General features: G+C 46.6%; 3 protein-coding genes across 6 annotated transcripts in view; 2 read left to right on the forward strand and 1 right to left on the reverse strand.

Moving 5' to 3' along the window:
* The window catches only part of TSNAXIP1 (translin associated factor X interacting protein 1), a 30,425-nt gene extending 28,041 nt beyond the window's left edge, over nt 1-2,384 (forward strand). The window contains exon 17 of the mRNA XM_084812885.1: nt 829-2,384. Within this exon, the coding sequence (XP_084669011.1) occupies nt 829-1,087 (259 nt within the window). The 3' untranslated portion in view covers nt 1,088-2,384. The remainder of the gene's footprint in view (nt 1-828) is intronic.
* On the reverse strand, nt 2,332-17,750 carry CENPT (centromere protein T). 4 transcript variants are annotated; one of them, XM_084813212.1, is made up of 13 exons: nt 17,630-17,750; nt 16,092-16,200; nt 13,416-13,509; nt 11,377-11,510; nt 10,362-10,395; nt 8,432-8,577; nt 7,667-8,209; nt 7,232-7,360; nt 6,116-6,247; nt 5,426-5,522; nt 3,956-4,120; nt 3,569-3,673; nt 2,332-2,776 (listed from the first exon to the last, which is right to left on the reverse strand). In XM_084813212.1, the coding sequence occupies exons 1-13, from the start codon at nt 17,708-17,710 to the stop codon at nt 2,647-2,649; spliced, it is 1,899 nt and encodes a 632-aa protein (XP_084669338.1). In that variant the 5' UTR covers nt 17,711-17,750; the 3' UTR covers nt 2,332-2,646. The 4 variants fall into 4 exon arrangements, with proteins under 4 accessions (XP_084669338.1, XP_084669337.1, XP_084669336.1 ...); XM_084813211.1 differs by having other exon boundaries at nt 6,002-6,247; XM_084813210.1 differs by having other exon boundaries at nt 7,091-7,360.
* Nucleotides 17,751-21,004: 3,254 nt separating this feature from the next.
* Nucleotides 21,005-25,840, forward strand: THAP11 (THAP domain containing 11). The gene has a single exon (XM_084813213.1). The coding sequence runs from the start codon at nt 21,997-21,999 to the stop codon at nt 22,819-22,821; it is 825 nt and encodes a 274-aa protein (XP_084669339.1). The 5' UTR covers nt 21,005-21,996; the 3' UTR covers nt 22,822-25,840.
* Nucleotides 25,841-27,498: the final 1,658 nt, after the last annotated feature.

The following is a 27,498-nucleotide window of genomic DNA, read 5'->3' on the forward strand; positions in this document are numbered from 1 at the left end:
AGTACCTTATTTGCCCAATTGTGTGATGGGCACAGTGGCTCATAAGCTACTGTGGGCAGCTTATAACCCACCATGGCTTAAAGTGCTGTCTGCACGCAGCCTAAGTTAATTGAACTCACTTCCCATTGAAATTAATAGGAATGACATTGTGACTAGCATATCCCATTGATTTCAGTGAGACCTAAGTTCATCTCACAGAGTAATCTTATGCATGTCTACTCAGAAGTAACCCTTTGCCTTCAGCCCTGCTGGAATTTGCCCCGCCCTCCTCCGAGCTTCTCCAAAATTTTATTCTGTCCTGAGGCTGAAAGAAGTTCCCCACCCCTGCAGTAGGGGCAGATTTCCCTAACCAGCATATAGCTTTCCAGTCCATAGTTTGAAGCCAGGGGGAGATTAATAGGCAGAGGGACCAAGTTATATGCTTGCCCCCTCCAGCCTGCTGTGGGGCAACAGGGATGCCAGGCCTAGAGGTACCAGCAGGGATGGCATTCGCAGATGGGGCAGGCACAGTGTATCCAACTCTGACAGCTGTGTATGTTTGCTTGAGGGCTTTGCTGCATCAGACAAAGGACTATTCCCACTTGTGTGAAGCTGGATCCGTTTACTAGTCTGCAATAAATAAATGCTCTATCTTGCAGTATTTTTTAACAGCCGCTCACTGATGGATGAGGCTTGGATGAGTAGACATACTGAAAAGTGGTCGGGACAAATTGAAAGAATACAACTGATCTAAGACGACATGGCACTTGTGGATTCTTAGTACAGTCCAACAGAGGATTTCCTTACAAATTAGCCTCTCACTGACTGCTTTGCCCTTTTTACACATAGGGAAGTGAGGCCGGACGACCTGAGGGCAGCATTCTGCATAGTTGACCATAGTTTGACTGAACAAACCCTGGATTCTTACATCTGTTATGCCTTCCAAGTTCCAAAAGAGCAACTGGATCCTGCTGTCTCCATACCGATAGATACACTGATGCAAAGGCTTCTGGCTGGAGATATCAGACGACAAGGAACATTTTCAGATCTAAAGTATCTGCCCCCGCCCCTCACGGTAGAAGAAATAGAGGTCCCTACCAATACCTAAATTGACCCACATTCTCCTCGTCCTTTCCCCTTCTGAGAGTTACTGGAGTAATTTTTTTTCTTTACTGAGAAGCGATCTGGACCAAAACTGTCTTACAAGAGCTCTGTTATGAGTGAGCTGTAAAGCCTTTTGGAAACTCTTGCTGAAGCAGTGATCACAGTTCCATTTCTGCATCCAGAAGAACTTAAAAACTGTGTAGCATAAAAACAAGTGTCTACCATTAGACTTCCTAAAAACAATGGGGCTTTTTGGTAACCCAATTTACCAATTTGGTAAAAAAAATTGGTAACTTGGTTTCCATTTTGGACCAGATCATTTTTGCAAACGCAGCACATCAGACTGATTAGCTTCAGGTAATGTAAACTGTTTAGAAGAACAGGCAAGTGTCACAGAAGGGCTAAAGGCTGTTCACACAAACTGACAGCAGTTCCTTTCTCCATAGCACTATGAACACTAGTATTGGACCCCATGGAGAAGCCCTAGTAAATTGGTAGCTTACCCACCTGGGTGTTGAAGCCTTAGAGCTATATAGTTTTAGAAGATTTACATTTAACTTTATTTGTTTTTTTAATTTCGGAATGGGTGCTCATTGAAACGAATTCCAGGACAATGTTCAAGACAAAACTTATTCATACAGAATACAACAGAAACAAACCTCATAACAGAGCAAACTGACAGGCAGAAAAACTAGGAGATGAATTAAGCTAGCATAGTAATTTAAAACACTTGGGGCCCTGGCTAGGCCCTTGCTAGGACTTCTGCAAGTTATAAATAAAACTGTTCAGTTTTTTTCTGGCAATTAAGTATGCTTCTGCTAAACATAGACTTGGTTTGGAAAAGCAAGGATGGTTCCTCAGGGAAGGTGCACTAGTTGGATTCCAGGCTAGTAATAAAGGGGTGAACTGCATTACATGTGGGCAATCAATGGTACTGTTAAGAGACATTGAACTCTTACACCTTTGCCCTGATAACTGCCCCTTGGGCTATTTCTCCACCCCCAAGTCCAAGATTTTTGCCCACGGCCATTTTTAATGAACATCTTGCACTACAACTTTTGTCAAGAATTTGTGTCAGAGAATTTGACCGATGCTAATATCAGCAAGGTAGCATTTGATTGCTAGTTGTTCTAGCTCAGTTACTCATCAATTAGCCTTGAGTGGTACAACAATAAATGCCATGAAGCCAGAGAACAAACACTTAAGCCTCTCTGCTTTTGCTTGCTGGAGGATGGAACAAGGAGAGAGAACAAGAACTGTGTGTTTTATTCAACTGTGCTTCAAATTAAAGACAAAACTTGTACTTACAAAACATAATTTACAACTACAGTATAACAACAAAGCAGCTTCTGTAGCAGAGAAACTGAATTAAGGAGCTTAGCAAATAAAGAAAATATTCACAATACTGAGATATTTCCATAGTCCCTCCAGTTAAGTACCGAGGACTTGCTGACAGGACCATGTATATTGTAGTTTAGAGCCTCTTAGATGTTTCTGAACCTGTGTTCCTTTCCCCAAACTGAGGACAGTCTGCTTCCAACACAAGGGTGCTTTGCAAACATCTCATCGTGACTGGCGAGGAACCACTCTGTTTCCACTAGTGGCAACAGGAATTAGCAGTTTTCTGTACTCCAGAGGCAAGTGACGCTCTATCAATACATTTAAGGGCATCTTGTCTGTTATCAGCCCTTGCCTGGATAAAAGAGGAGATGAGGGATATGGAAAGCAAAAAGAGCATGCATGAGTTCAGTTCATATTGGTTCATTTACAACTAATGCTCATTATGTCTACTAGCCCAAAGCATCTCCAGTTTACCAGGAACGCTTGTTAGGCAGCAGGAAAGCTGCTCTCAGCAAAATCCGTCATTCCGTCCCTTGCCATTGGGAATTGTGACTGCAGGTTCAGACAACTGAGAGGCCAGCTGGATTTTTTTTTAATGGCAAGACAAGTCAGCATAGACATCTATTGCCATATTGGTCCAAAAGAAATGGCGGCATGAAGTAGGACAGCATGAACCCATGTCTGTTAGTACAGTGCACCGAGTTTGTTTTAAAGGTCCTCCAGGACCAGGCAGCAGCAACAGCCCTAAATCTCACATGTTCACCAACAGACATTAGTAAAAAAAAAAAGAAAGAAAGAAAAGTCATCTACACTCTTACTCCATCCACTGACAACATTCACACAGAGCTATAAGGTGGGATTCCAGAGAATTCTGGCATACTGTGAATGAACTGGTCAGTGGCTCACACAGCCCATTCACTCCCATTTTGCTCCTTCCTACTGGGATGACAGCTAAACAAATGAGGAAGGGTTTTGTTGAGCTGCATATTGCTCAAAATGGGAATCCTATTTTGTCGCTCCCCTTACAAACCCCATGCAGTTCAGCTGATTGCTTTAAAAAAAAAAAAAAAGCTGACTAGTTGCTCTAGAACATCCATAGTGTTCAATGTAGCACCCTTGAAACAATGCGTGGAATATCCCTTACCGCCTCATGAGGAGCTCCAGATCAGCTGGCTCTGTTATCTTTCGTTTAGCATGATTTGTATAGGCCTCCAAGTCGTCACTCAGATGCTTGAAGTACACGTTTACACTGGAAAGGTGAGGCACAAAGTCAGTTGGGCAGGCTGCAGCCATCCCTCACTCCAAGATGGGCTGTGCTGCAAAGCTCCAAGAAAACCAAGACGACCCAGCTCCAGAAACACATGTTTTATCGAGTGCTTAGAAATCAGAACTGAGTGGTGACGATGGAAACTGACAACACAATATCCTTCACACTGCGTATCAGAACTTTGGTTTTCTTGGTCAAAAACTGTTCAGCTGGCAACTGCCCCCCACCCCATTAATTTGTATCAAGGCTGTTGGCTTGACTCACCATCTCTCCACAGCCTTGAAAGCATCCTTGGCCACTGGCATCCCCACGTAATGGCTGAATATCTTTTTTATCAAGTTACTGGGAAGCGCTGGATCACGTTTCTCTCTGCGCACCCTCTCAGCTGGCCTTGGAACCCGTTTCATTGAAGGCTGCTTTGAAGGGGACCTCGAAGACAATAAGAAAAGTGTATGTAAGTAACATGCTCTACAAGAAAGGCAGATGCTTCCCATAACACTCATAACCTCCAGGTTGAAGAAAGATTCACTTTCTTGGAGAAACATCACATTAATTTTTCTGATATTGGAAGCAGTAAGTACCTCAGATACCATGTCAATAACAATGTGATAGCTCCTCAGTAGGTATACTCACATAGAGAAGAAATCGTGTGGAACGCGGCTCTCTAAAGCACTTCCGCACATCCTATGTATCATTTTTAGAAAACGTTGATTTATTTGGACTGTCAGTAACCCAAGCAGTTCATGGAGGTTTTCAAACAGTTCTGCTCAGACAGAAAAGCCTGGCAAGAAAGTTTGGGATGGTCTAGAGAAAGGGTGGGCAACATCTTAGGCTACGCGGGCCACATGCAGTGCTGTGCAGTGGGTCAGGGGCTGGCCACACAGACAAAATAGGAATGCGGGGGGAGAGGGAGGCTAAAGCCTCTCTCCACACATCACCCCAGTAATCCTGGCTGCATAGGATCTTTGTGGAGAGGCTAAAACCTCACGCCCCCGGTGATCCTGCCTGCATCGAGATCAATTGTACTGGGGAAGAGGGCATGTGGGAATGACTCTCCCCACGTGCCCCCTTCCCCAGCTCAATTGGGCTCTTGCTAGGAAAAAACTGTTTGACAGAATCGCAACTGAGCTGGGGAAAAGGGTCTGCAGGGTGAGTCAAGCCTGGATGCCCTCTTCCTCAGCACAACTGTGCCACCTCAGCATGGGAAGGAAATGGGGGGCACCTGTGGTGGGCTGCACATGGCCCTCAGGTTGCCCACCTGTGGTCTAGAGTTCCTGTCATCCCTATGGCTTAGCCGGTCGAACAAGTACTTGACAGCTCTGCATTCCTAGACCCATTTTAACAGCAGTTGCAATATCAGGTTTATTGTGACAGGAAGGATACCAAACTGGAGCAGTTACAAAATAATCTGAAGCCACATTAAGCACGAGGAGAGTACCTGTCCATCACTGAGTAACTGCAACTAGCCAGGCACCAGGCACCTGGAAAGTGGAGCAAGGACTCCCGGGCCTGAGAGAATGACTTCCAGGCAGGACATTGAACTCTGGGACCTCTTGTGCTGGGAAGCTGAGAAGAGGCTAAAGGAGTTGCACTGCTTGTGAAAGCCAGCCCCGCAAGTGTATGGCAGCTACAGGCAGTAGGGGGCAAAGCAGAGCATTTCGGGCAACAGCAGTGGCCTCAGCACATGCAGCTGGTGAGGGCTGGTGTTCTATCCCTCAGCAAGCACGTACGTACCCGGAGGCAGAGACTTTCAGGGCACGTGGGGTGGACAGCACTGGTGAACACCGGAAGGCTCTAACACGCACGAATGCTGGTGTCTTCCCAGTTGGCTCTGATTGGAGAAAGAAACGTTAAGACCTGTGTGTGCCAACCCCAAGAAGAATTAAGTGTGGGCTGATGGGGGGTGGACGAGTCACAGGAAAAGTTGCTTGGAGCTCTCTTGGCATAGCGAATCCAATCACCCACGGCAAGAGCTGGAAGGACTGGATTTTGAATCAGCAACTGATTTCTCAGGACTGGAAAGAAATCTAGCTGAGAAGCCCACATAGCAGCTTGGAGCACAGATGGTACTTATCACATTTCTGTACCGCCCAACAGCCAAAGTAATTCAAAAACAAGTAACGCTCTGGAAGAAGGCTGCACTGTCTGACAAGCCCCACCATGGCACCCCCCAAAGGGCAAAAATATTCCCTTTCTGTTCTGAACACCTAAAGGAATGGGCTCCACCAAGGGCCAGGCTTTAATTCTACTTGTCTGTGCTACCACGGGAATTCGCAATCTGACTTTCCAGTCCCCAGCGAGTCTACCCACCAGTATTTTCAGGGTCCGTTTCAGCCTCTGACATCTCCTCAGCCTCAGGATCCATGTCAGCTTCTGACACCACATCGTGCTCAGTTTCTTCATCCAACATTTCTCTTGTTTTACCTCCATTACCAGCTTGTTGAGTTGCTCCATCTACTACTTCCTTTGCGGGTGGGCTCTCCAACTGCTCAGGATCCTTCCGACTTACACAGCTGCTTGGAGTTCGTGCTCCAGTCCTTTGGGGGATGTCAGGAGCTACAGGCCAGTGGCAAATAAACACACACCTTAATTCAGTGCCTTTTAGAAACACAGTCAAATGCCGCCTCTTGAGTGCCTGTCTGGGTCTTCTGCTACATTCACGTTATTCCCAAACAGTCCACATTTCCCAGACTTCCATAGCTACAGGCTTGGCCTGAGACAGTGAGAGTTGGACAGAGCATTTTAAAAAAAAAAGTCATATCTGAACTTCATCTCCATCAGAAAAAACAGTGGGGAAGGTATAGCCAGGGCACTGAAGCTGCAGCCTCTTGGCATTGCTCAGTCCCATTTAGGCTGCTGAGATTACACCAGACATGGCTCACACATGATGTTCTCTGCAGCCTTATAATCTACAAATGAACAGATGAAATGCATAAGATGTACTAATTATAAAGCAGTACTACAAATGTAGTAAATACACACAGCCCTGTGATTGCCCCAGCTTGAACCAGGAGTGGAGAATCCCAGACCTATAGATCCAGTCAGGCTTCCTCCATCCTTGCAACTCAGACATCCCTATTCATATGTCCCCAATTAAAGCCTCTTTAGTTAATCAATAAGCTATACAGACGCTGCTTAATATGGCCTAACCTTGCTTCTCATTCAGTTCCAGTACCATGTTTGTATCAATTCTATGTGGGATAGCCAAGGGGCAGAGGCAGGACCTAGTTCAAGACAATTTTTCCAGAAACATCACAGCAGTACAAGAGATGTCTCCACTGGTGGAGGACTTCAGATGTTCTTCACATAAAGTGGAAGTCCCTGCAAAGGTTATCTGTGTAATGTTGGCAATGTGCCCCCTCCCAATAAGGATTCCCACTGCCAGCTGCATGAACTTACCCCTCTCATAGGGGAAAAGTTCCTCCTCCAGGTTAGCCTCTGATAGGCCCTGGCCCATAACAGCTGGAACCACACTGCTGTCCAGCTCCTTGATTATGTGCGCTACCATTTCCTTCACTGACCGTCTGGCAGATTTCTTACACAGTGAAGCAGACAGGCGGCCTAGCTGTGCTGCTGGGAGTTTGGCATCAGCTGGTGTGGATGATTTTGCTGGGTCCATATCTAGGAGCTTGGCATCAGCTGGCGTGGATGATCTCACTGGGTCCATGTCTAGATTGGCAGAGTTAAGTTGGACAGGAGTTACAGATGTTCAGACAGTGCAATCTACAAGCATAAGAAAGCATCCCAAGATGATGGCATACAGAGTCCTAAATGTCATCTTCTCTATGCAAGGGAAAGAATTTCCCTATTAGCTAAACTTGCCCCAGATGTGCTCCAAGAGCCACATCTTGTCTTTTTTTATGGTGAGAAAGTGAATGTATTGGATGAAACAAGACAAGGGAAATACTAAACCAACTGCTAAACATGGAAGGATTCAAGGATACACTTTCCTCAGTTCCACTGCAAGTTACTTACCGGTGGTCAGATGCTCTTCAGGGCTTAAGAACTGCTCCATATGACTGTTTCCATGCAGGCTTTCTCTCTCAGTTCTCCTGGGAGTAACAGTCCTTTCCTGGGGAACAGCTTCCAATCCATCAGCACGTTCTGTGCCTGGCGTTAGCATCGCCTTCAGGCGACTTTGTATCAGTCTTCCCCCAGCATCCTGCATACTCTCTTTCTGCTCTTCTGTTGGACAATCAGCCTCTTCCTCCGGTGAAGCTTCCAGCCCATCAGCACACTCAGCGTCTGGTGTCAAGATCTGTTTTGGGTCACTCTCGGTCACTCCTTCAACATCCATGTCAGACATAGCATCCTGCCAGGCTGTCTGATTAGAGGGCAGCACACTCCTGCTGGCTGAAGATTGCCTAGCCGAGGCAAGCTGAGAACGGCCACCAGAAAGCCCCACTCCATTCTGCTCACCGGACAAAGGGTGGGCAAAAAGCTCTGTGTCAGCAGAGTGTATCTCTGTGTCATTTGACAACAGGGTTCCTGCTTGCAAGTCCACAAGGTAGCTTTGTGCTGTTAGAAACATTTCAAAAAGAGGAGATGACAGTTTTGAGTGGAGAAGCCAACCTGACTTCAGTCCCATGTACCTGCACCATTCCATGCACCACAGTAAGAACTTTCCTACCTTTGTTCCTGCCCTCAGAAGCTATTCTAACCCTGTGTCCCCTTTACTCACAGGGTGCTACTCAAATAGATAAGACACCCCAGGCCAGGAGGGAAGCAAAGCAAACTCACAGTCTTTTATTTGCAGTAGGTTTTGTTCAATGCCTCCTTCAAAATCCTTCACATTAACAGCTCTGTAATTCTTTGGCCTACGAATTAAGCCTTTTTTCCCAGCAGAGTGCAATGGTGCTGGGGTTGTAAAAGAGATCTGAAGAGACCTGAGAACATAAGAACAGACCACATAGATCAGCTCTTTTTCATCTTGCACTGGATACAAGCATCTTATAGTGGCCATTTTTGTATGTTAATAAATAAGCCGTGCACAGAATTGCCAGCTGGCACTAGCATCCACCTTACTCCTGGACTCTAGTCTTTCCCACTGAATCTCAATGGAGTCACCAGTTCCTGAACCACTGGAGCTCAGCTGTCTTAGCCATGCTCAAACCAAGCCTGGAGAACAGAAGTGTCTACCATCTGGGTGGCCAAACAAACCTGGAAAGCAGCTGATGGATGTCCCCTCCCATACATGCAAATAACTGAACTAATTGTGCACACAAGTAGTGTCGCACACTCAACCCCAAAAATAAATTAAAACCAAACAGCACAAGAACAAGCTACATTCTGAGAAAATGCACCATGGAAGTCCTTTCTGACAGTTTTACTGGCTTTTTCAGATACATTGGGCACTGAATGAGGGGAAACCTGGTAAGCCAGCCATGAATTCACTACAAGCAAAAGCTACTTGTGGATTGAGAGAGCCATGCCATTTTTAAACACAAACATTAACTCCTGGATGCTTGTGGCTATCAAATGAAAAAACATGGATGTAAACTGATAGTATCTACCATGTGTCAAATGCTGCTGAAGCAGGAAGATTTTTCCTGTCTTGACCAGGCGGCAGGCAGATCTGAAGCCTCTAAAATCAGGGTAGGGAAGAGGAAGGTGCTGGATAGCTTTTACTGACATGAATTATGTGGAATGATGCTGATTTGGTAGCATTGAAACAGGAAATTTTAAGCCGCCTGGATAGTCACATGTAGGCCACATTCAGATGATCCTACAAACCAGAGTTTAGAACAGTCATGGGGAATGTGTGGCCCTCCAGATGTTGTTGGACTGCAACTCCCACTGGCTATGCTGGCTAGGGCTGATGGGAGATATGTCCCTGCAGATGTTGTTTGGACTGCATCTCCCATCAGTCCTAGCCAGCCTAGCCAATGTTGAGGGACAATGGGAGTTTCAGTACATCAACATCTCAAGGGCCACAGGTTCTGCACCACTGGCTTAGAGGATCACGCGCAAGTACCAGAGCCTTGGGTTTGTGCACTCCTTTCTCCCCTTCCCTCCACATGGACAAGAGGAGGAAATAAGAAGATCCATTTCTAAGCTCATCCCCTCACTTGCAAGGGGAAGGGTGGAAGTGTGCAAACCCAAGGCTCTCTGGTGCTCATTCCTGATCTTCAAATTCCGGCTAGGAAGTTTGCCATACTGAATGCAGTGGCACATAGTGCAACCAAACGTTTCCAAAGCTTGTGTCACGATGTGTAATTGCTGTTTCATCTCTGTTCACAACATACTGGGATACTGACTTTTGATTTATGTCATGGGTGGGGAACCTCTTTCAGCCCAAGAGCCGAATTCAATTTCAGAGAAGCTCTTGGGGGCTGTATTCCAACGCTGGGCGGGGCCAAAAGCAAAAGGGGTGGGACCAAAAATACCAGCATATTGTAGCTTAAAGCTCTCACTGCCAGCAACTAAGCCTGAGGAGAGGCATTTCAACCTTTTAGAACGGGGGAAAAAACTGCACAAAAGCCAGGACACCACCAAACAATTGGTGACTGGGGGAAAGAAGGTGGGATCAGGGGAAGGGGGTTTGGCCTTCTGGGGAACCCCAGAGGGCCGGACTGAGGTTCTACAGCCCTGATTTATGCTGTGCAGTAGAGGACTAATCGGTTGTTTTACCATGATCACAGAGAAAAGAGGTTTCTGGGTCATAACTTACTTTGTCAGTGATGTGTTGTCCAGCAATGACTGTGCTGAAAAGGAGGTCAAGGCACATATTAAATGACTATGGCAATGAAGTGTGCAAGTTTAACATCTTGCAAAACCCGTAATGAACAAATAAGGCATGCTGTACCACTGGAAGCCCACTTATACCACACTCTGAGGCAAGAGAGAAACCTCATTTGTTTTATTTATTACCATGCATCAAAGGATTTATTTATTTCACTAATACTGCTCTTCTTCAGAGGAACTCATAGTCATTTGTATATGGTTCCCAGGGCTAGCCCTGCTGTAGTTTCAGCAGGAAAACTGTGTTGTGCACTGTCTGACCATTCTCTGGGCATTACAGAAATATTAAATATAGGAATTATCTACAATGTTGATCTGAATTATATGCATAGGTGATATCAAATCTTTTCATAGCAGCATATGTCAAGGCTACACATGTCCTGTTTCTCTGGAAGCATTACCAGGCAAAGACATCGACAAACAATTAACATCTCCACTTATTGTTTCCAACAATTCTCAAGTAACCACACAGAGGAGCACTCATTGCTCAAGACTCTGGCGCTCTTTCTGTCACAGCATGGAGGAAGAGGTGCTTCTGCTGCTCCCATCTGCCTTGACTAGGCAAACCAAGAGCCAGGGTTGACTCCTGTTACACAGAGAAGCAGTTGTAGCTCTGCCCCTTCCTTCATGGTTACTTCCAAATTGTTAAATAATTTTCACTAATGTAGCTTATAAAGTTCTAACAAATTAATCTTTCTCAGATAAGTTAGGCTTATCTTGGTCTAATCCTATATGTTAATAGCTTAAACAGTGAGTTTGGCCAGAGTTGTGGTCCAGGATAGGACTCCCTTACTTGCTTTTCTTAAAAATTGTAACCTATCTCACAGGATGAGGAAGCACACAACTCACTGAACAGTTTCCTTTGCCTGATTATCTTGGTGTAGTACAATTCATAAAAACATCAAACTTTCTGGTGCAGCTTAGCCTTCAAAACTCTCACTCACCTGCACTTGAGTCAAGTTGCTTATTCAGACCTCTCTCAAACTCAGAAAGACGGACCTTTTTTGACCTAGTTTTGAGCAGTCCAATCCGAGACTTATCTTTGGGAGCAGAGTCAGGCAAACTGATTTCTAGGTTGCTAAAAGATGACAAGACAGGTCTTCAGTGTATGGCAATAGTGGAATGACACCTTCAAGGATATATGTCAACATTTCCCTAGCAGCCCTACTGAAGTAAGAACTCACCTTCATAGACCTAGTTCAGACAATCAAAACAGCCCACTCAGGGTTGTTTAAGCCATGATGGGCTGCAGCGCATGCCCAGTGGGATTTGCATATTCAACGCCCAGCCACTCATGCCAACCCAGCAACTGTGGGATACGTGAGGGTTAAACAACCGTCGCATAACCCAACAACAGACCATGGGTTGTTTAACCCCCGCAACCCACAGTCCCCAAGTTCGCATAACACTACAAGTGCGGCTGAGTGCTGAATATTCAAAAAGGCTACCAACACGCACCAGGGTCCACTGTGATTTAAATAAGCTGTGGAGGACTGTTTGATTGTGTGAACCAGCCCATTGTGCTTGAAGAGCAAAAGGAGGACCAAACAATTTTGGGTACATTGCATAGAATTTGTGCTACACCACACATACCAGCTCAATCTTCTATCAGTGACTTAAATACTGAGCCATAGCTACAGGGATACTGCCTGCTCCTTAGGTCAGGAAGCAGAAGAAAAATGCCATCTTAGTCCAGTGGAACTGAAATGAGCAGCTGGTATTGCCCAGAAGCAGCAGCATATTTGTCACTGTATGCACATACATGCTTCATAGGGTATCTGTCCTAAATTACACCCTTATGAAATACCATGATGCCAGCTATGGTATCAGCAGCATGTTCAAATCCTCATCAGTACTGATGAGCATCATCAGATTTACATTTCTGTGTTCTGTTTGTGTGATCTTGCTGGGACAAGCTTTGCATGTTTCATTGCTAATGAAGGATCCTCTACTACTTACAAGAGCATACAAAACTGCAAAGGAAATCTATTGCTTTTAACCATTATGAATATGATTTATACAGCACCATCAGTGTTGGTGCCCTCCAGATATGTTGGATTACAACCCCCATCATCACCCACCAACATCTTCCCCAGCCAACAGTTACAATTAATTTACAAGCATTCAGTTCTTGAGCTATTGCTTTTTCCCAAAGCAAAGCTCAGTGATTTTGTTTCTGAAGCCACTGTAGTGTTATCTCTTTGACCTGCTCAACTTCCAGAAACTAAGCACCACATACTGCCCACTTCTCCTATGAAAGTATTCCGAAGCAGAAGACAGTGGGGTTGTCATTAAGCTTCTGTTAGGATGGCCTGCTACTTTTTCCATTTCCCCGTAAAGCTTCCATTATTATGGATAACTGATAGATTGGATCCCATAACAACAAAGCAAGCCAACCCCTTTCCCCTGCATACAGTATCAATACAACAGCTAGTCAGCTTTGTTCATCCTCCACCACCTCAACACATACTGGGACCAATAAAGTAGCCTTCCCTCAAACTGGTAAAAGGCTTCTACATTTTAAGTTCCATGAAGTAATATCAGGGAATACAATACAACCGTACTGCAAAGAACAGCCTGAGCAAGATCTCCATCACTACTGCGTTTTATATTACTATATAATACACTTTCAGACATAATATACTTTCAAAGATGACTGCACTGTCTCCATAATAATTTGTCAGGAATATAAAAGAACTCATTGCTTAAGCATATTTCAGCAAATATGTGAAGTTACAATTCATACAAATATGTGAAGACTACAAGTTACAATGAAGAAATAATTCTGTTAGATAAGGTGAGTTCAGGGTTTGAGGAGGGTTTTTAAATTCCTCATACCCATCCAGAAAGGAAACTAAGTTCTCCACTATTTCCTTTATGAAGTGTGGCAGTAATCTCATTGATTACAAAAGCATTTACTCCAAGTAAATAGCCTTAGGACTGCTTAATCACATTTTAACAGAAACATGAAGAAGCCACTTACCTGCAGGGAACATCCGCTGGAGGGAATTGGAAGACTGTCTCCACCGGTTTGGGGGAATCAGGTTTTTCAGGAACAAGAGGGGAAACTATTGGCTCTGTCAACAGAATGTGTGACACATTTTATTTCTATAGGACCTTGAAACAAATTAAGATTCCAGCAAGACATTGAGGTGGACAGATATTCCTTTCTGCATTTCTAAAGCAAAGAATAATGCCTAAGAGAGCAATCCTTTGGTCCCTGGGTGAGCACCCCAGGGACCACAGGATGGCTTGGAAAACCCATCTGAGGTCTGAGACAGCCCTCTGAACTCGGAAGGGGGAGCTGGAGATCCGACCTCCCTTATCCCCTTGTAGCCAGAGCAGAGAGAATTACACTGGCTGCCTCTCCAAGGTTATAAAATCGACCTCGGAGTGGGGGAAAGATGGTGTTCTGGTGAGTGGGGAGGGAAGGAGACAGGAGAGGCCAGGATATGAGTTATCCTGAGTCTCCTCTAACCTCCTTTCTCTTCCCTTCAAAGTGCTATCACTAGATGGGCTCAAAACCCTGTCTAGTGAAAATCAGGACAGAGGATGAGGAAGTGGAGATCACCTCTGCCACTCATCCTGCCCTTCTGGCTTCAGCCCAGAATGGTATAAGAAAATTTGGGAGCTTCCAAGCAGTAAGGGCACATTCAATAGGATTGCGCCCTAAATCACCGCGCTAGAACGATCAAAGTTCAACTGCACTGTGCTCAAAAACAAAGGCCATGCCCGCTGTACCTTGCCCAAAATACTTGTGGTGTATCGAGACAAAAAAATAACATGGCACAAATTTTTAAAGCATTGTTATTTACTAAACACAAATAAAACAAACATGCTAAGTTAGATTACAATATTACGGCACCAAAACACAATTCTGATGCATAGGAATTTTCCCCAGAAAGTTTTCTAGTTTAAAACGTTCTAGAAAACCCACCCCTATTTTATGTGGCCTCTCTTATTCCTCAAACCATTTTATTTCTTTGTGAGTTATTAATTCTTAGATAAACTGGTGTAAGCTGCTCTGAGACCATGGAATAGAGCAAGATATAAATCAAATTACTAAAATAACTGCCATATCCTATGTCTCAGGGGTAGGATATGGCAGTTCCCCCCAAGGCCATAGAGAGCGGCGCTATGGCCTGGGCTGGGGGAGAATCTGAGAGGGGATTCCCCCATCCCCTAAGGAAAGTGCCACAGCAATTCCTCTTCCAGAGTCATGGTTGCAACCTTGGACAAGAAGGGTAGAAAGAAGGTGTGTCAGTGTGTGGGGAGGAGAAGAGGGAATTGATCTACTGGATCCACAAGCCTCTCAGTTTCCATCCCTGCCCACTGCCAAGTAAGCAAGCTAGATGGGTTCAGAGGCCCACCTAGCTCTAAATGTTTGTAAAGAGGAACAAGAGGCAAACAAACATCTTTGTGGCACGTCCCACTCTGCCAGGCTCTTGCTGGCAGGGCACTGGATTCTCGGAGCACATCGGCTAGATACCATAGGATTGCTCCATAATACAATTTTGCAACCCGACGAACTGTGCATGATATGCTGACAGCTACTCACCTACAACTTTGAAACTCCCAAGCTTGCCTAAAATCATATTTGCAGTTGGTATCCATTCACTGTTACTAATGAACTTACGAAATTGAAATTTTTCCATAGAAAAATTAAGCACTAGAAAATTTTCCACCCCACATCACTGAAATACAACAAGCGCATTTTAAACAAAAAAAAAACCCTCAACACCATAAATATCCAGAAGCCATCCAACTGACAGTACATTTCGTAGGTAGTCTCCTACCAAGGGAGCAATGTTATCTCCCCCAGACAGCCTCTGCTGTCCTCCCACCCTGCATTGGATAGTCAGCAGTCTCCGAGTTCAGAGGCTGCCAACAATCCACGTAGCATTGTGCCCTAAATGCCTATTTGTTGAAGAGGTACTGCAGAGCCCATCCGCACATCTTGTCCTACCCATCTGCATAGACAGAAGGCTATATCCATCTGTGAGGAGGAAAAAGGAAGAAAAATAGGGGAAAAATCACCCTGTATGGCTAGAATAAGATTCCAATATAACAGTAATTGTTGGCCAGCCATCTCTGTTTTCCCAATTTTTATTTGTTTTGTATACAGGGAAGAGGACCAGATCTTTTAAGTTTTCTTCAGATGCCTCTTATCTTATTGTAAGTAGCTCTTCAAGAACAACGGTGCAATCTTGTGCATATGATGTAAACCAGGGGTACAGGATCTCTTTCAGCGTGAGGGCCAAATTCCATTTTGGAGGAGCTCTTGGGGGCTGCATTCCAGTGGTGGGCAGGGCAGAAGACAAAAGGGATGGGGCCAAAAATACCAGCATTTTGTAGCTTAAAGCTCTTACTGCCAGCAACTAAGCCTTAGGAGAGGAAATCCAAGCTTTCAGAATGGGGGAAAACTTGGGCAACCCCAGGAAACTAGCAAACAATAGGTGGTTGATGGAAAGGGGCAAGGCCATTTGGAGAATTCCAGAGGGACAGATTGGAACTCCATGAGGGTCAGATTTTGCCCCTGGGCTTGAGCTTCTGCACTCCCAATGTAACACATATCCTTCTCAGTTTCATCAAAGACTCCATGCCTTTCCTCTACCCACAACCACCAGAGATGTCTCCCTAGAGACTGTCCCTTACTTACGGGTGTGGAGGACCTTCTTGAATAGAGTCCGAGGCGTTGTGAAATCCGTAACTGTAGAGATGGATGGTTTTTGATAGGCCATATGTCTTTGATAACTGAAGGGTATGCCCTGGGAAGAAAACAAACACTGAATCCAGACACTGAATCAGGTATTGCACAGTCCTAGAATGTTACACAAGAATTCTAAGGACTACACCGCAGACTTAAATTGGTTTAACAATGATTTCAAGTTCCAAGGGCCTAACCAACCCATATTACTGTAGCAAGGTAACACATTTCACTATGGTGTATGTTAACAAGAGGTATAATGGATTTATACCATCGGTTGCTTTTCCTGCCAGACCAATGCCAGATAACGTAGCTACATTTTCTATTAAAAACAGCAACTGCCAAAACAGACAGTGGGATTTCTGGTCTGAAACAGACTCCTAGTTCGCTTTGCTCCCATGGATATGCGATCCAGAGTGAGCATGCCCTGACTTTCTAATCCAAGGGATGATTTATTTATTTCATTTCTATACTGCCTAAGAGGCGAAGCTCTCTGGGCAGCTCACAACAATTCAAACCACAAAACACAATATAAAATACATGATAAAAAATTAAAAGTATAAAGCTACAGTATAAAATGAAGTAAAAAACCGGAATAAAACCTAACAGCAATGCAGAGATTTAGGGCGCAATCCTATGGCTGCTAGTCAGCAGCTGAGAACCGACCTTCCCTATTCCCACATTGCCTCGTACGCAGCGAGGAAAGGCCCAGTGCTCGGATGAGGAGTGTGGAGAGGCAAAAACAGGGCGATCCTGGGGGCATTCTGGGGCAGGGAAGTCGTAAATGCTGGTACTACATGTCGTCTGGCCGCTGCTTCCCCTGCTCCGCCTTCCTGCAGCTAGATAGCAGAAACCGGCTGTCTAGCCGCAAAGGCAGGGCAGCTGAAGCGCAGAGGAGACAATCCCCTCCGTGTTTCTCCTGCCCTGCATTGGATAGGTGGTCACCTCCGGGTTTCGGAGGCGGCCGCCTATCCCGGTAGGATCGCTCCCCCCGAACACGATAACAGATGTAAGACAACAGAGCTAGGAGACCAATTCTGCAGCTTTAATGAAGCTAAGCAGGGTCAGCCCTGGTTCGTACGTGGATGGGGAACCACCTGGGAATCAGGCTTCCTGCACTGAGCAGGGGGTTGGACTCGATGGTCTTGTGGGCCCCCTCCAGCCCTATGATTCTATGATCTATGACCTAATTTTGTATGGTAAGAACGAGCCAGCCTTCCTAGCGGAACGCCCTCTTCCTGAGTCGTGGGGGTGACACCCGAATCTGGAAATAAACCATGGGTTAAGTCTGGGTTGCCCCCACCCTGCTGCACCACCTGCTTTTGGGGCGGGGGGCTTAATGGGGGGCGGGGGGCTTAATGGGGGGCGGGGGGCTTAGCTTCTGAGTAACCGAGCTGCGGCAAGGCCCCCCCCCCGTTTGCTTCAGCAACCACCCAAAGCCCCCGCTGTCTGGGGGAGGCCCCGGCTGGCCCGCCTGCGCGCCCCCGCACCTTCTTGGTCTCCAGCCGCGAAGACCGCCTCAGTCCCCGCGACGCCTCCTGCTCCTTCCGCAAGCTCCTGCGCGCGGCCATCGCTCTGCCTCCTCCTTGCCCGCGAGCCAGCCCCGGGCGCGGCTCTCCCTCTCCCGCTCAGAGATTCAAGCCGCGGTCGCGGCAGCTCGGCGGCTCTCGCGAGAACTCCCGGCTTCGGCCGTTTCCTCCCACGCGCGGATTGGCGGAAGGCGCCGCTCCGTGCCGCTGGCCGGCGGGGCCGCGCCGACGGGTCGGGGGAGCGGGTCCCGCCCAGGGTTTCCGCGCCCGCGACGGGCGGCACGGTGGCCGGATGCAGAAGAGGGCACAAGCCTCCGCCTGCACCGTTCAGGCGCGATCCTATGCACGATTAGACAGAAATAAAAGCAACTCCCGGCATTCCCCAGCTAGCAGCAGCGCTGGCTGGGGAATGCTGGGAGTTGTGGACGTCTTTCTATCTAAGCATGCATAGGGTTGCCCCCGTAATAGTTGTGCGGAAAAGGGAATTTCAGCTGGCATAACTTGTCAGCCTGTTTAAATTCCCTCTTCTAAACAACTCTTAAATGGTGCAGGAACCCTGCCCTTGTTTGTATCTGGCCATCCTTTGACACACCCTTTAAAAAACCTGGTAGTGGATGTATCTATTTTTGTTTATTCGTTCAGGCGCTTCCGACTCTTTGTGACTTCACGGACCAGCCCACGCCAGAGCTTCCTGTCGGCCGTCGCCACCCCCAGCTCCCCCAAGGTCGAGTCCGTCACCTCCAGAATATCATCCCTCCACCTTGCCCTTGGTCGGCCCCTCTTCCTTTTGCCTTCCACTTTCCCTAGCATCAGCATCTTCTCCAGGGTCTCCTGTCTTCTCATGATGTGGCCAAAGTACTTCAGTTTTGCCTTTAATATTCCCTCAAGTGAGCAGTCTGGCTTTATTTCCTGGAGGATGGACTGGTTTGATCTCTTCCCAGTAGCAAGGGACACTTTCTCATTTGGGGTGGGGGAAGGTTTACAGCAGGATTCCAAGGCCTGCTTTTATATAATTTGGAGGTGAAAGTGACGGTGTATTTTAAAAGTTGTGACAACTTCTTTTATACCTCATAAAAAGGATAGCAGCGCTGTCAAACAGTCGTCATTAGTGTCAAACAATTTCTGGCACATATAACTGTCTACTAGTCCCATTGATTTAAGGTGCCTCATTCTGCCTCATTCACAGATTTGTATGGGGGGTCCAGATGATGTTGTCTTTAACTTGTAACCCCCCTGTGTTTTTTCACCACTTCTTTTGTTGTTTTTCCATAAAAGAATCCATTAAGGAACAAAAGATGGAACAGCTGCATAATGCATTTTGATTGGTGCTAGGAGCTCTCTGTCTGGAAGCACCCCTAGAGTCTGGAAGCTTCTTCTCCCTCAACTCTCACTACCAGCCACCATTTCAGCAGGCAAAGCTAAGGGAGAACAGAGCCATTCCACCAGCCCTGCCAAAAGAACTTATTTCCCCCCTCTTCCCTCTCCATTCTTTTTTCCTTGTGGGTTGTGTATTTTTAGATTACATAATCAATTTGATTATATATAAGCCATTCTGGCAGCCTTTTTGGCTATGGAACAGCATAAAAATACTTCAAATAAATAAATAGGATTCACATCATTTATTAAGGGCCTGATCCGCAAAGCCCAGCACCAATACAAGTCCCGTCAAAGTCAACTACAGTACTTCCATGTAAGGCAATGGAACTATTACAGCGCATAATGGTTTAAGGCTTATAAATATAGAAATATTAAAATAGTTCACAGTGGGGGTGGGGGTGGGGAGAGTGACTGAGTCATTTGGAATTAGGGAAAATCTGCAGAATTCCATGACAGTTGTAGATAGTGACAGAGTGATTCAGAGAATGAGAAAGCTTGAAAAGAATCCTTAGCAGCGAATACTTGACAACGGAAGCTGCTTCCAGAGAGTACCAAAAAATAAACAGGAATCTAAAGATAAAAGAATAGTAGCAAGACCAAGAACATCTGGTGAAATTAAGAAACATGAGAGAGGTCTGAATCAAGAATGGACATATGATCAGAAAAACAGGTAAAGTCCATCCAGGGGCTTGTTAGGTCAACTAACTCAGTTGTCTGTGGAGCATATACTATGTAGTGTAACCACAGCTGTTTACCAAACCTTACTGAAACTGGTAGAGACAAATTGCTAAAGAAAAATGTTATTTCTGTTGGGAAAGCTCTGCTCTCATGACTCATCAAAAAGGTTAGTGTATTCCTGATGTCATTCCTTTGAAAGGTACACATATACAATATTGCATATCTTATAGCCATCTTCGTTCCACAACAAAGCAATTGATTTTACAGCTGCAATCCTAGGTGCACTATCTACACTTGACTTGGAAGTAAGCCTCATAAAACTCAGTGGGATCTACTTCCGAGAGAACATGCACAGCAGTCTGCAAATCTCTTACACCGCCAGCTCTGTCCATGTTTACTCACACGTCCTACTATTTCCAGTGGGCTTATTCCCATGCAAGTGTGTTCATCCTGATCCTTTATTGTTTACACACTTACAACATAGCTGGATGGGGCATGCTGTGAGTTGTAGGTCTTTTTTCTGTCTAAGGTCCGTGGTGGCTTAGTGGTTAAGGTGCTGAACTGCAGACTGGAAGGTCGGCAGGTCAGCAGTTCGAGACCTGAGTGCTGCATGACGGAGTGAGCTCCCGTCTTCAGTCCCAGCTTCTGCCAACCTAGCAGTTCGAAAGCAAGAAATTGCAAGTAGATAAATAGGTACCGCCTGGGCGGGAAAGGTAACAGCGTTCCGTGCACCTTGGTGTTCAGTCATGCCGGCCACATGACCACGGAAGCGTCTTCGGATGGCGCTGGCTCTTCAGCTTAGAAACGGGGATGAGCACCGCACCCTAGAGTCGGACGCGACTGGTTGGGGACACCTTTACCTTTTTTACCTTTCTGTCTAAAGACGTATAGAATTGCACTCTAATATATTCTGGCATACGCTTTCATGGACTATAGCCCTACAGTCCAAAAAACATATGCCAGAATAAATGTTTTAGTCTTTAAGGTGCCACAAGACATTAGGTTATGTTTTGCTGCTACACTCTGGGGGGGAAACTAAAGGGTATCTTTAAAATTTACATAGACTTGCATGCTCTGAATCATTTATGTGACGGCTTGTCTCTCTCGTTCAAGCACATCACCGCTCCACAACGCACGATGGAAGCCTGGTCCTTAACCGATCCAAAATATTTCTCGGCTGCCTTTCAGGTCAAGAGGCCCTCCCAAGGCGGCACACAACAGTAAAACACATAGCACTGACATTAAGAACAATAAAAACACAGTAAAAACAGCAATAAGAAATTATAAATTTATTTCTAATGATTGTGACACAGATGTGGGCCAAACATTCCGGCCGTAGGGCCCCGTGTTTGTTTATTCATTGAAGCCCCACTTAAATGTATTTAAGCCCCACTCAAGCCCTAGCAGCCCCACAGTTGGAAGGGATTCCCAGCCACCCCCACCAAGCGCTCCTGGGGGGGCAGGGTGTATCGAAGGGGCTGAGGATGCTGAGGCAAATGAGTTGCCCGGGCAACGAGAGGAAGAAATGCCCCTTTCTCTCCAAGGCAGGGCGGAGACGCCTCCTGCTGAGGAGAAGCTGAGAGGAGGACGCGTTAGGCCCCTTCCAGCCCTACTGCTCTCCGAGTCTACGAGAGCCGCCCGGCCCCGAGTGCGTTCTGGGAGGCGCAGTTTATTTCCATTCCGTTTTACGCTTGGTAGGCCGCTTTTCATCAAAGTTCCCGCGCTTCCCTCAAGCAGGTAAATTTCAGGCATCGTCATAGGCCCAGCCCTACAAACATTAACATGACCCGGGTACCGCGTCCAGGGAAGGTAGAGGGCGATCAGATTTACAAGGTGGGCACCCTTAGATTTTAAAGGACTTCCGACTTTCCGTGTTTAATCACGACGGGAACGATAATTAGGGAACTCTCGGAGGATTCTGGGAAGTGGCGCGATGGGGCGTGGGGCGCGTAGTGCGCGCCCGCGTCCGTAATAAGAGGCTGAGGCAGCGCTCCGCGGCCGCGCTCGCGGGGCCTGGTGGGAAGCGTAGTTCCGCCGCCGGCGCGGCGCCGCGGTGCTTTGTGGGGCGGGTAGTTCCGTTTCCTGTGGCGCTGTTGTGGAGGGCAGGGTGCCGTGGCGGCGACGGCGACGGCGACGGCGAAGGAGCCGCCTGGTTGTCGGGCTCGGCGTCGGGAGGCCTTGTGGGAGCTGTAGTCCCGGCCGCCTCGGGCCCTCCGGGGGAAGGCGCAGGAGGAGGAGAAAGAGGCGGCAAAAGGCGGCACACGGCGCAGACCATGCCCGGGTTCACGTGCTGCGTGCCAGGCTGCTACAACAACTCTCACCGGGACAAGGCGCTCCACTTCTACACCTTCCCGAAGGATGCGGAGCTGCGCCGCCTCTGGCTGAAGAACGTGTCCCGGGCCGGCGTCAGCGGCTGCTTCAGCACTTTCCAGCCCACCACGGGCCACCGCGTCTGCTCCGAGCACTTCCCCGGCGGGCGCAAGACCTACCTGGTGCGCGTGCCCACCATCTTCCCCCTGCGCGGCGTCAACGAGCGCAAAGGCCACCGCGGGGCCAGGCGCGCCCGCCACGCCCCCGCCGCCGCCTCGGGCACCGCGGCGGCGGTGGCCGCGGCCGCCGCGGCTCAAGCCGCGGTCTTGCTCACGCTGCAGCAGGAGGGCGGAGCCGCCGAGGTTGGGCCGGGGCTCCGGGCGGCGGCGGCGGCGGCGGCAGGGGGCGGCGGCGGCGGCGTCCCCGGGGAGGATGTCAAGCCCATCGACCTGACGGTGCAGGTGGAGCTGGGGAGCGCGGCCGCGGCCGCCATGGTGGGAGCCCCGGTCAGGCTGGCTTTCCTGGCGGACAACGGGCCCCTGGTGGACAGCCCGCCCGACCACTCGTACTCGCTCTCGTCGGGCACCACGTCGGAGGAGCTCCTGCGCAAGCTGAACGAGCAGCGGGACATCATCGCCCTGCTGGAGGTGAAGATGAAGGAGATGAAGGGCAGCATCCGCCGCCTCCGCCTGGCCGAAGCCCAGCTCCGCGAGGAGATCCGCGAGAAGGACCGCCTGCTGCATGCCGCCAGCCTGGGGGGGCCGGCCCGCAAGCGCCACGGCCTCTGAGGCCTGCCCGCCTCCTGCCCCTCCCCCCACGGTTGGGTGCCTGCTCTTGGAGGTGCGTCTCTTACGCAGGGCAGCGGACTGGGCGCAAATGGACCCACCTGGAATGGGTTGTGTACAGGGGCAGCAAGGAAGGCCCAGACTTGGTGGGCAGGAAGCTTATTGTAAGGGCAAATGTACATGTCGGGTCTACACCGAGACAGGCGGAGCGCCAGTTCCGAACCCCCGGCTGACATCCTTGTCCTCTCCTGTCAGGACGCCCGGGATCCTGCATCAACTGGCCCGCGCTTGACTGGACTCACACGCTGACCCTTTACATGTACTGCTGCGAAAACTACCCACCAAGACTTCGTTACAATAGTTTTTTAAAAAGACAAACAGTTACTGGTTGCCAGCTGACGCTGTAACTCCTTATATTACATACTGTTCAAAGCATGGTGGCAGACAGCAGCTGCTGTGGTACTCTCAGTGGTGTTGATTCTGTGGGAACTGGTCCATTTTTAGCATCACTGGGGACGTGTCTCAAGTAAAGCTGGATATTTCCACTAAGTGGGTTTAGGACTCTGAGCTCATGGCACTAGCAAATGACATATAGTGCTAAGCTAATTTTGAGGAAAAATAAGTTACTTTTTAGACAAGCACATGTGGGCTGTAAACCATTTACTCTGGAGTAGTCTAACTGAAGTCCTACTGGTATACATGACATCATACCAGGAGTATTCTGCAGTAAATGACTTGTTGATTAACGCCTTAGAAACCATGATCATCAGTGCATTTCATTTGTCCCTCTTTATAAAAGACAAGAGAAAAAATATAAAATTATGGGTTGTTCCACTTCCTCCCCGCCACAGAAAACCTACTGATACATAGTATGTTATTTCTGGGGTCATTTCTTAACAGTTAAAGAGGGCAACAGGAGTGTGTATTCTTTATCCTTGCATTGCAGTTGTAATTGCTGTTTTGCCTTAATTTCTCTTCCTAGTTGATAAGGATTATTGTGGCCATGCCATAGTTGGATGGTTTCATGGCATTCAGCAATTGCTGCTTGTTTCATTTCTGCAAATACTTGATTTACTCTGGTGTAAACCAATAGTGCGTGGTATATTTCCTTTTCACTTCTACTGAGATGCAATCAAGCTAACATAGGAGGAATGAGGTTAATTTCCAGTGACTGCAAATCCTATCTACTTCTGAGTAAGCTAGTACAACTAGCAATCTCTGTTTGGGGCCTGGAAAACTATTAACACCACAAGCATAGACTGACAAGTGAGTTTGTGAGAGATACTTGCATTCCTCAGATTCTAATGAGTTGATGCTTGGTATGCATCTTCGTGAATATGAATACTATTCCTCTTAAAGATGGGTGGGGATGAAAGAGGAGCCTGTGCTACAGTCTGATTCACATTTGTCAGAAATTGATGCCCTTTCTCAGGCTCTGTGTACGTCTGTGTAAAACCAAATAGATGCTTCAGTGCGGCTGATGGTACACTTCAGATAAAAAGCCACCTCGGCATGTGCTCTGCACAGCTTAGAGCTTGGTGGGACTTTTCTTTTACTTTAAGAGGGAGGAAAAGTTAAAACATGGATAGAATAAAGGTGCAATCCTACGCATGTTTAGATAGAAAAAACAGGCTACAACTCCCAGCGTGCCCCAACCAGCCATGTTGGCTGGGGCATGCTGGGAGGTTTAGCCCTTTTCTCCGTCTAAACGTGCATAAATGGGTAGAGATTTTGAGTTTCTCAGGCCGTTATGCATTCTCTAGAAATCACACCTGTGTCCAAATAGTTTGGCTTCAGTGGTTCGGCGGATGTTTAGTCAGAAATAGCTGTGACTTGCTGGGATTAGCTAGTGTGAGAATGGCCAACTGTCCAGTTCTTTTTATTATTTGGTTACAGTACTTTTTATATATATTTTATATAATCTTGAACACAAACCACAAGCACATGTGTTGTGCATACCAACAACAATAAAAGCGAAGAAGAAAACATGAGGAAATTGCTTCAGCTAAAAAGTTTGAAAACATACTATACAGAAAATTTGTATCACATGTGGCCCTTGTTCTTCCTTATTATATACAGGACATAAGATGTGTCCATTTCTTTGCATCCCTGAGAACTGGTGTAACTGACTGTGCAGTTTATCAGGGATATATCAGCAGAATGCAAATCCGAATATCGTTGGATTTTGTGGATGCTCTGCTGTAGTGGCCGGGGGAATTGGTCTGTTCTTTGAACAAGATAGTAGACTGTATCCAGTTATTTGACTAGAAGTTGCTAGAACATTGTCCACTGTATACTATTTTTCGATTTAATTCCTAACTTCTTTCCTCAGACATAGCAGGTTTCAGTGCCAAATCATGCTTCTGGGGTGGGGTAGGAAACTGCAGGCACACTTGCTACGGAGTGTTGCACTTGGGTCAGGTTTGGTCACACAGCTTTCATCAGTATGCATCTGTTGAGACCTTGGGTAACACTCTGGTTTCCTCTCTTTGTAAATAAGACTGTGCATTCTAGCTGGCTGAGAGTGTTTTGAAGGTGTGCGTCGTGACAGTTGTGGTACTTTTCTACCAACATTATGCACTAAAATACGTTCAGTTAATTGGATTGCTGGACTGGTTATCTCTTTGACTGTTCTATTTTCCTGGTTATCCTGAGGTGCTAACAAACATGCTTAATTTGAATAAAGTCTATTTTGTTTTGTTATGTTGGAGTGTACAGTTTGTCCATGGGACTTAGAAAGTGTTTCTACAGTGTTTCTTCCTCCATGACAATCTCTTCACACTGTTTTTGTCTTCTGTCTTGATTAACAGGCCTTTGTATGTAAGATGCACTCCTCAATATGGGGTATGATTACAGTCAATTCATGTCTTAATCTTTTTAATATTCAGTGCAGATTGACATACAATACTCTTTGCCAGGCTCCACATAATTCTTAACAGCATTCAGTATTCCCCCCACCCTTTCAAATGTGAATTGCTGGAATTTGCTCTGATGTCCAGTAGCTTGTGATAAATTTTTACTCTGTATTAAAAAAAAAAAACCACTTCTTGCCTTCCTTGCTGCTCCTAATGAACCTGCAGCTAAATTTACTTTGTTTCACTGCTTTTATATTGGCAATTCAGATAGTGATTTTTGTGAACAGTGTCCCTGATCTTTTTTTTTGTCATGCATAGTTTCTAGCATCAATAGTTTCTTAGAACACAGGTAAGTATGGCTCTGTTCTGATTATTCTTAGGTGGGTGGCCTTGCAGTCTGGGTATTGTCGTCATGAATGAATTGAAGTCTCAGGTTATAGGCTTGAAGGTTTGTGGGTAGAGCCACCTTGCTAAGCAGTTCTGCATGTGGCCTGTGCATGGAGGGTTAGCAGCCAACCTCTGTTCTTTCAGTCACCAGAAAAACTTCCCAGCGACTAAGGCTCCAGTCCTACTTGAGAGGAAGCCCCATTAAATTCAGTGGGGTTTACTTCAGAGTAAAACTGAAAAGGTCCGGGCAGCACAAGAATCTTTTAGGACAGCACCTGTCCATCTTAACCTTTCTTGTTCTCATTTATAGTTATCACTTCTCAATAAATTTTGAAAAATCTGATAAATGTGTTAACTAAATTAGGGAATGAAAATGTGGCATGCTAAATGATTACGAAGTGTAGTTATGTGAGTGTCTGAGATGTGACCAGTTACTAATTGCTCGTCATCTGGGGTGCTGTCATGGGCGGGGGATAGGTAGGTACATCTTGATGGGCTTCATAGAGATTGGACTTGCATCCTTCAATAACCTTCCATTACTATATAAGATCACTGCACTGCTTCTTCTAATGCTTTAGTGAGCAGGGAAACCTGGGAAGTATGTTACCAGGATATGGAGTATCAATTATAGAACTGCTAAGAGAATATCCAAACTAGCCCTATCCAGTGTCCCAACTGATAAGTATTTTCAGGTGCTAAGTGGCTGAGGCACTTGACAAAGGACTGAAATGGGGAAGTAAGCTTTCTATCTATGCTGCCCTCCAGCGCCATCTTTATTTGGTTCTAAAGACTGGTCTTGTATTTTAGTGCTCACGCTCTTAGGCTTTGAGTCCCACCAGTTGCCTTGTGAGAAATGAGTGTTGCGTGAGCAGCCATGCCCACCATGGCACCCATTTTATGAATGGGCATAGTGCCCCCATTGCAGCCATTTTGTGAGAGCACCCATGACACTTGAATTCCAAATGTTCCCACTGACTCAAAAGGGTTGGGGACCCTTGCTCTAGAACAATCTTGCAGACCTGCCTGTGGTTCACTGTCACTAATGGTTAATATAAATACTTGAAAGAGTGCAATCCTATGCATGTTTAGACAGAAAAAATGCCTACAACTCCCAGCATTCCCCAGCCAGCCATGTTGTCTGGGGAATGCTGGGAGTTGTAGGAGTTTTTTCTGTCTAAACATGCATAGGATTGCACCCTATATACACATAGTTCTTTAAAAGCTGGACATCATCCAGCCAAAGTTAATGGAAGCCAATGTATGCTTACTTATAAGTAAATCCCACTGCATTTAGTTTGGCTTACAGAACAGTGTGCATAGTCTTCTTGGCTAGTCTCACTGGTTTTAGTGAAAAAGCATTATGGATGTCTTTAACTTTACAGTTGATATCTAGGGAGGGGAGAGTTGTGTTTTATTCTTACAGAATGAACCTATGGAC

This window comes from Heloderma suspectum, chromosome 8 (assembly GCF_057233095.1).
Source record: "Heloderma suspectum isolate Gila_16-S chromosome 8, 16-S_ref, whole genome shotgun sequence".
NCBI lineage: Eukaryota > Metazoa > Chordata > Lepidosauria > Squamata > Helodermatidae > Heloderma > Heloderma suspectum.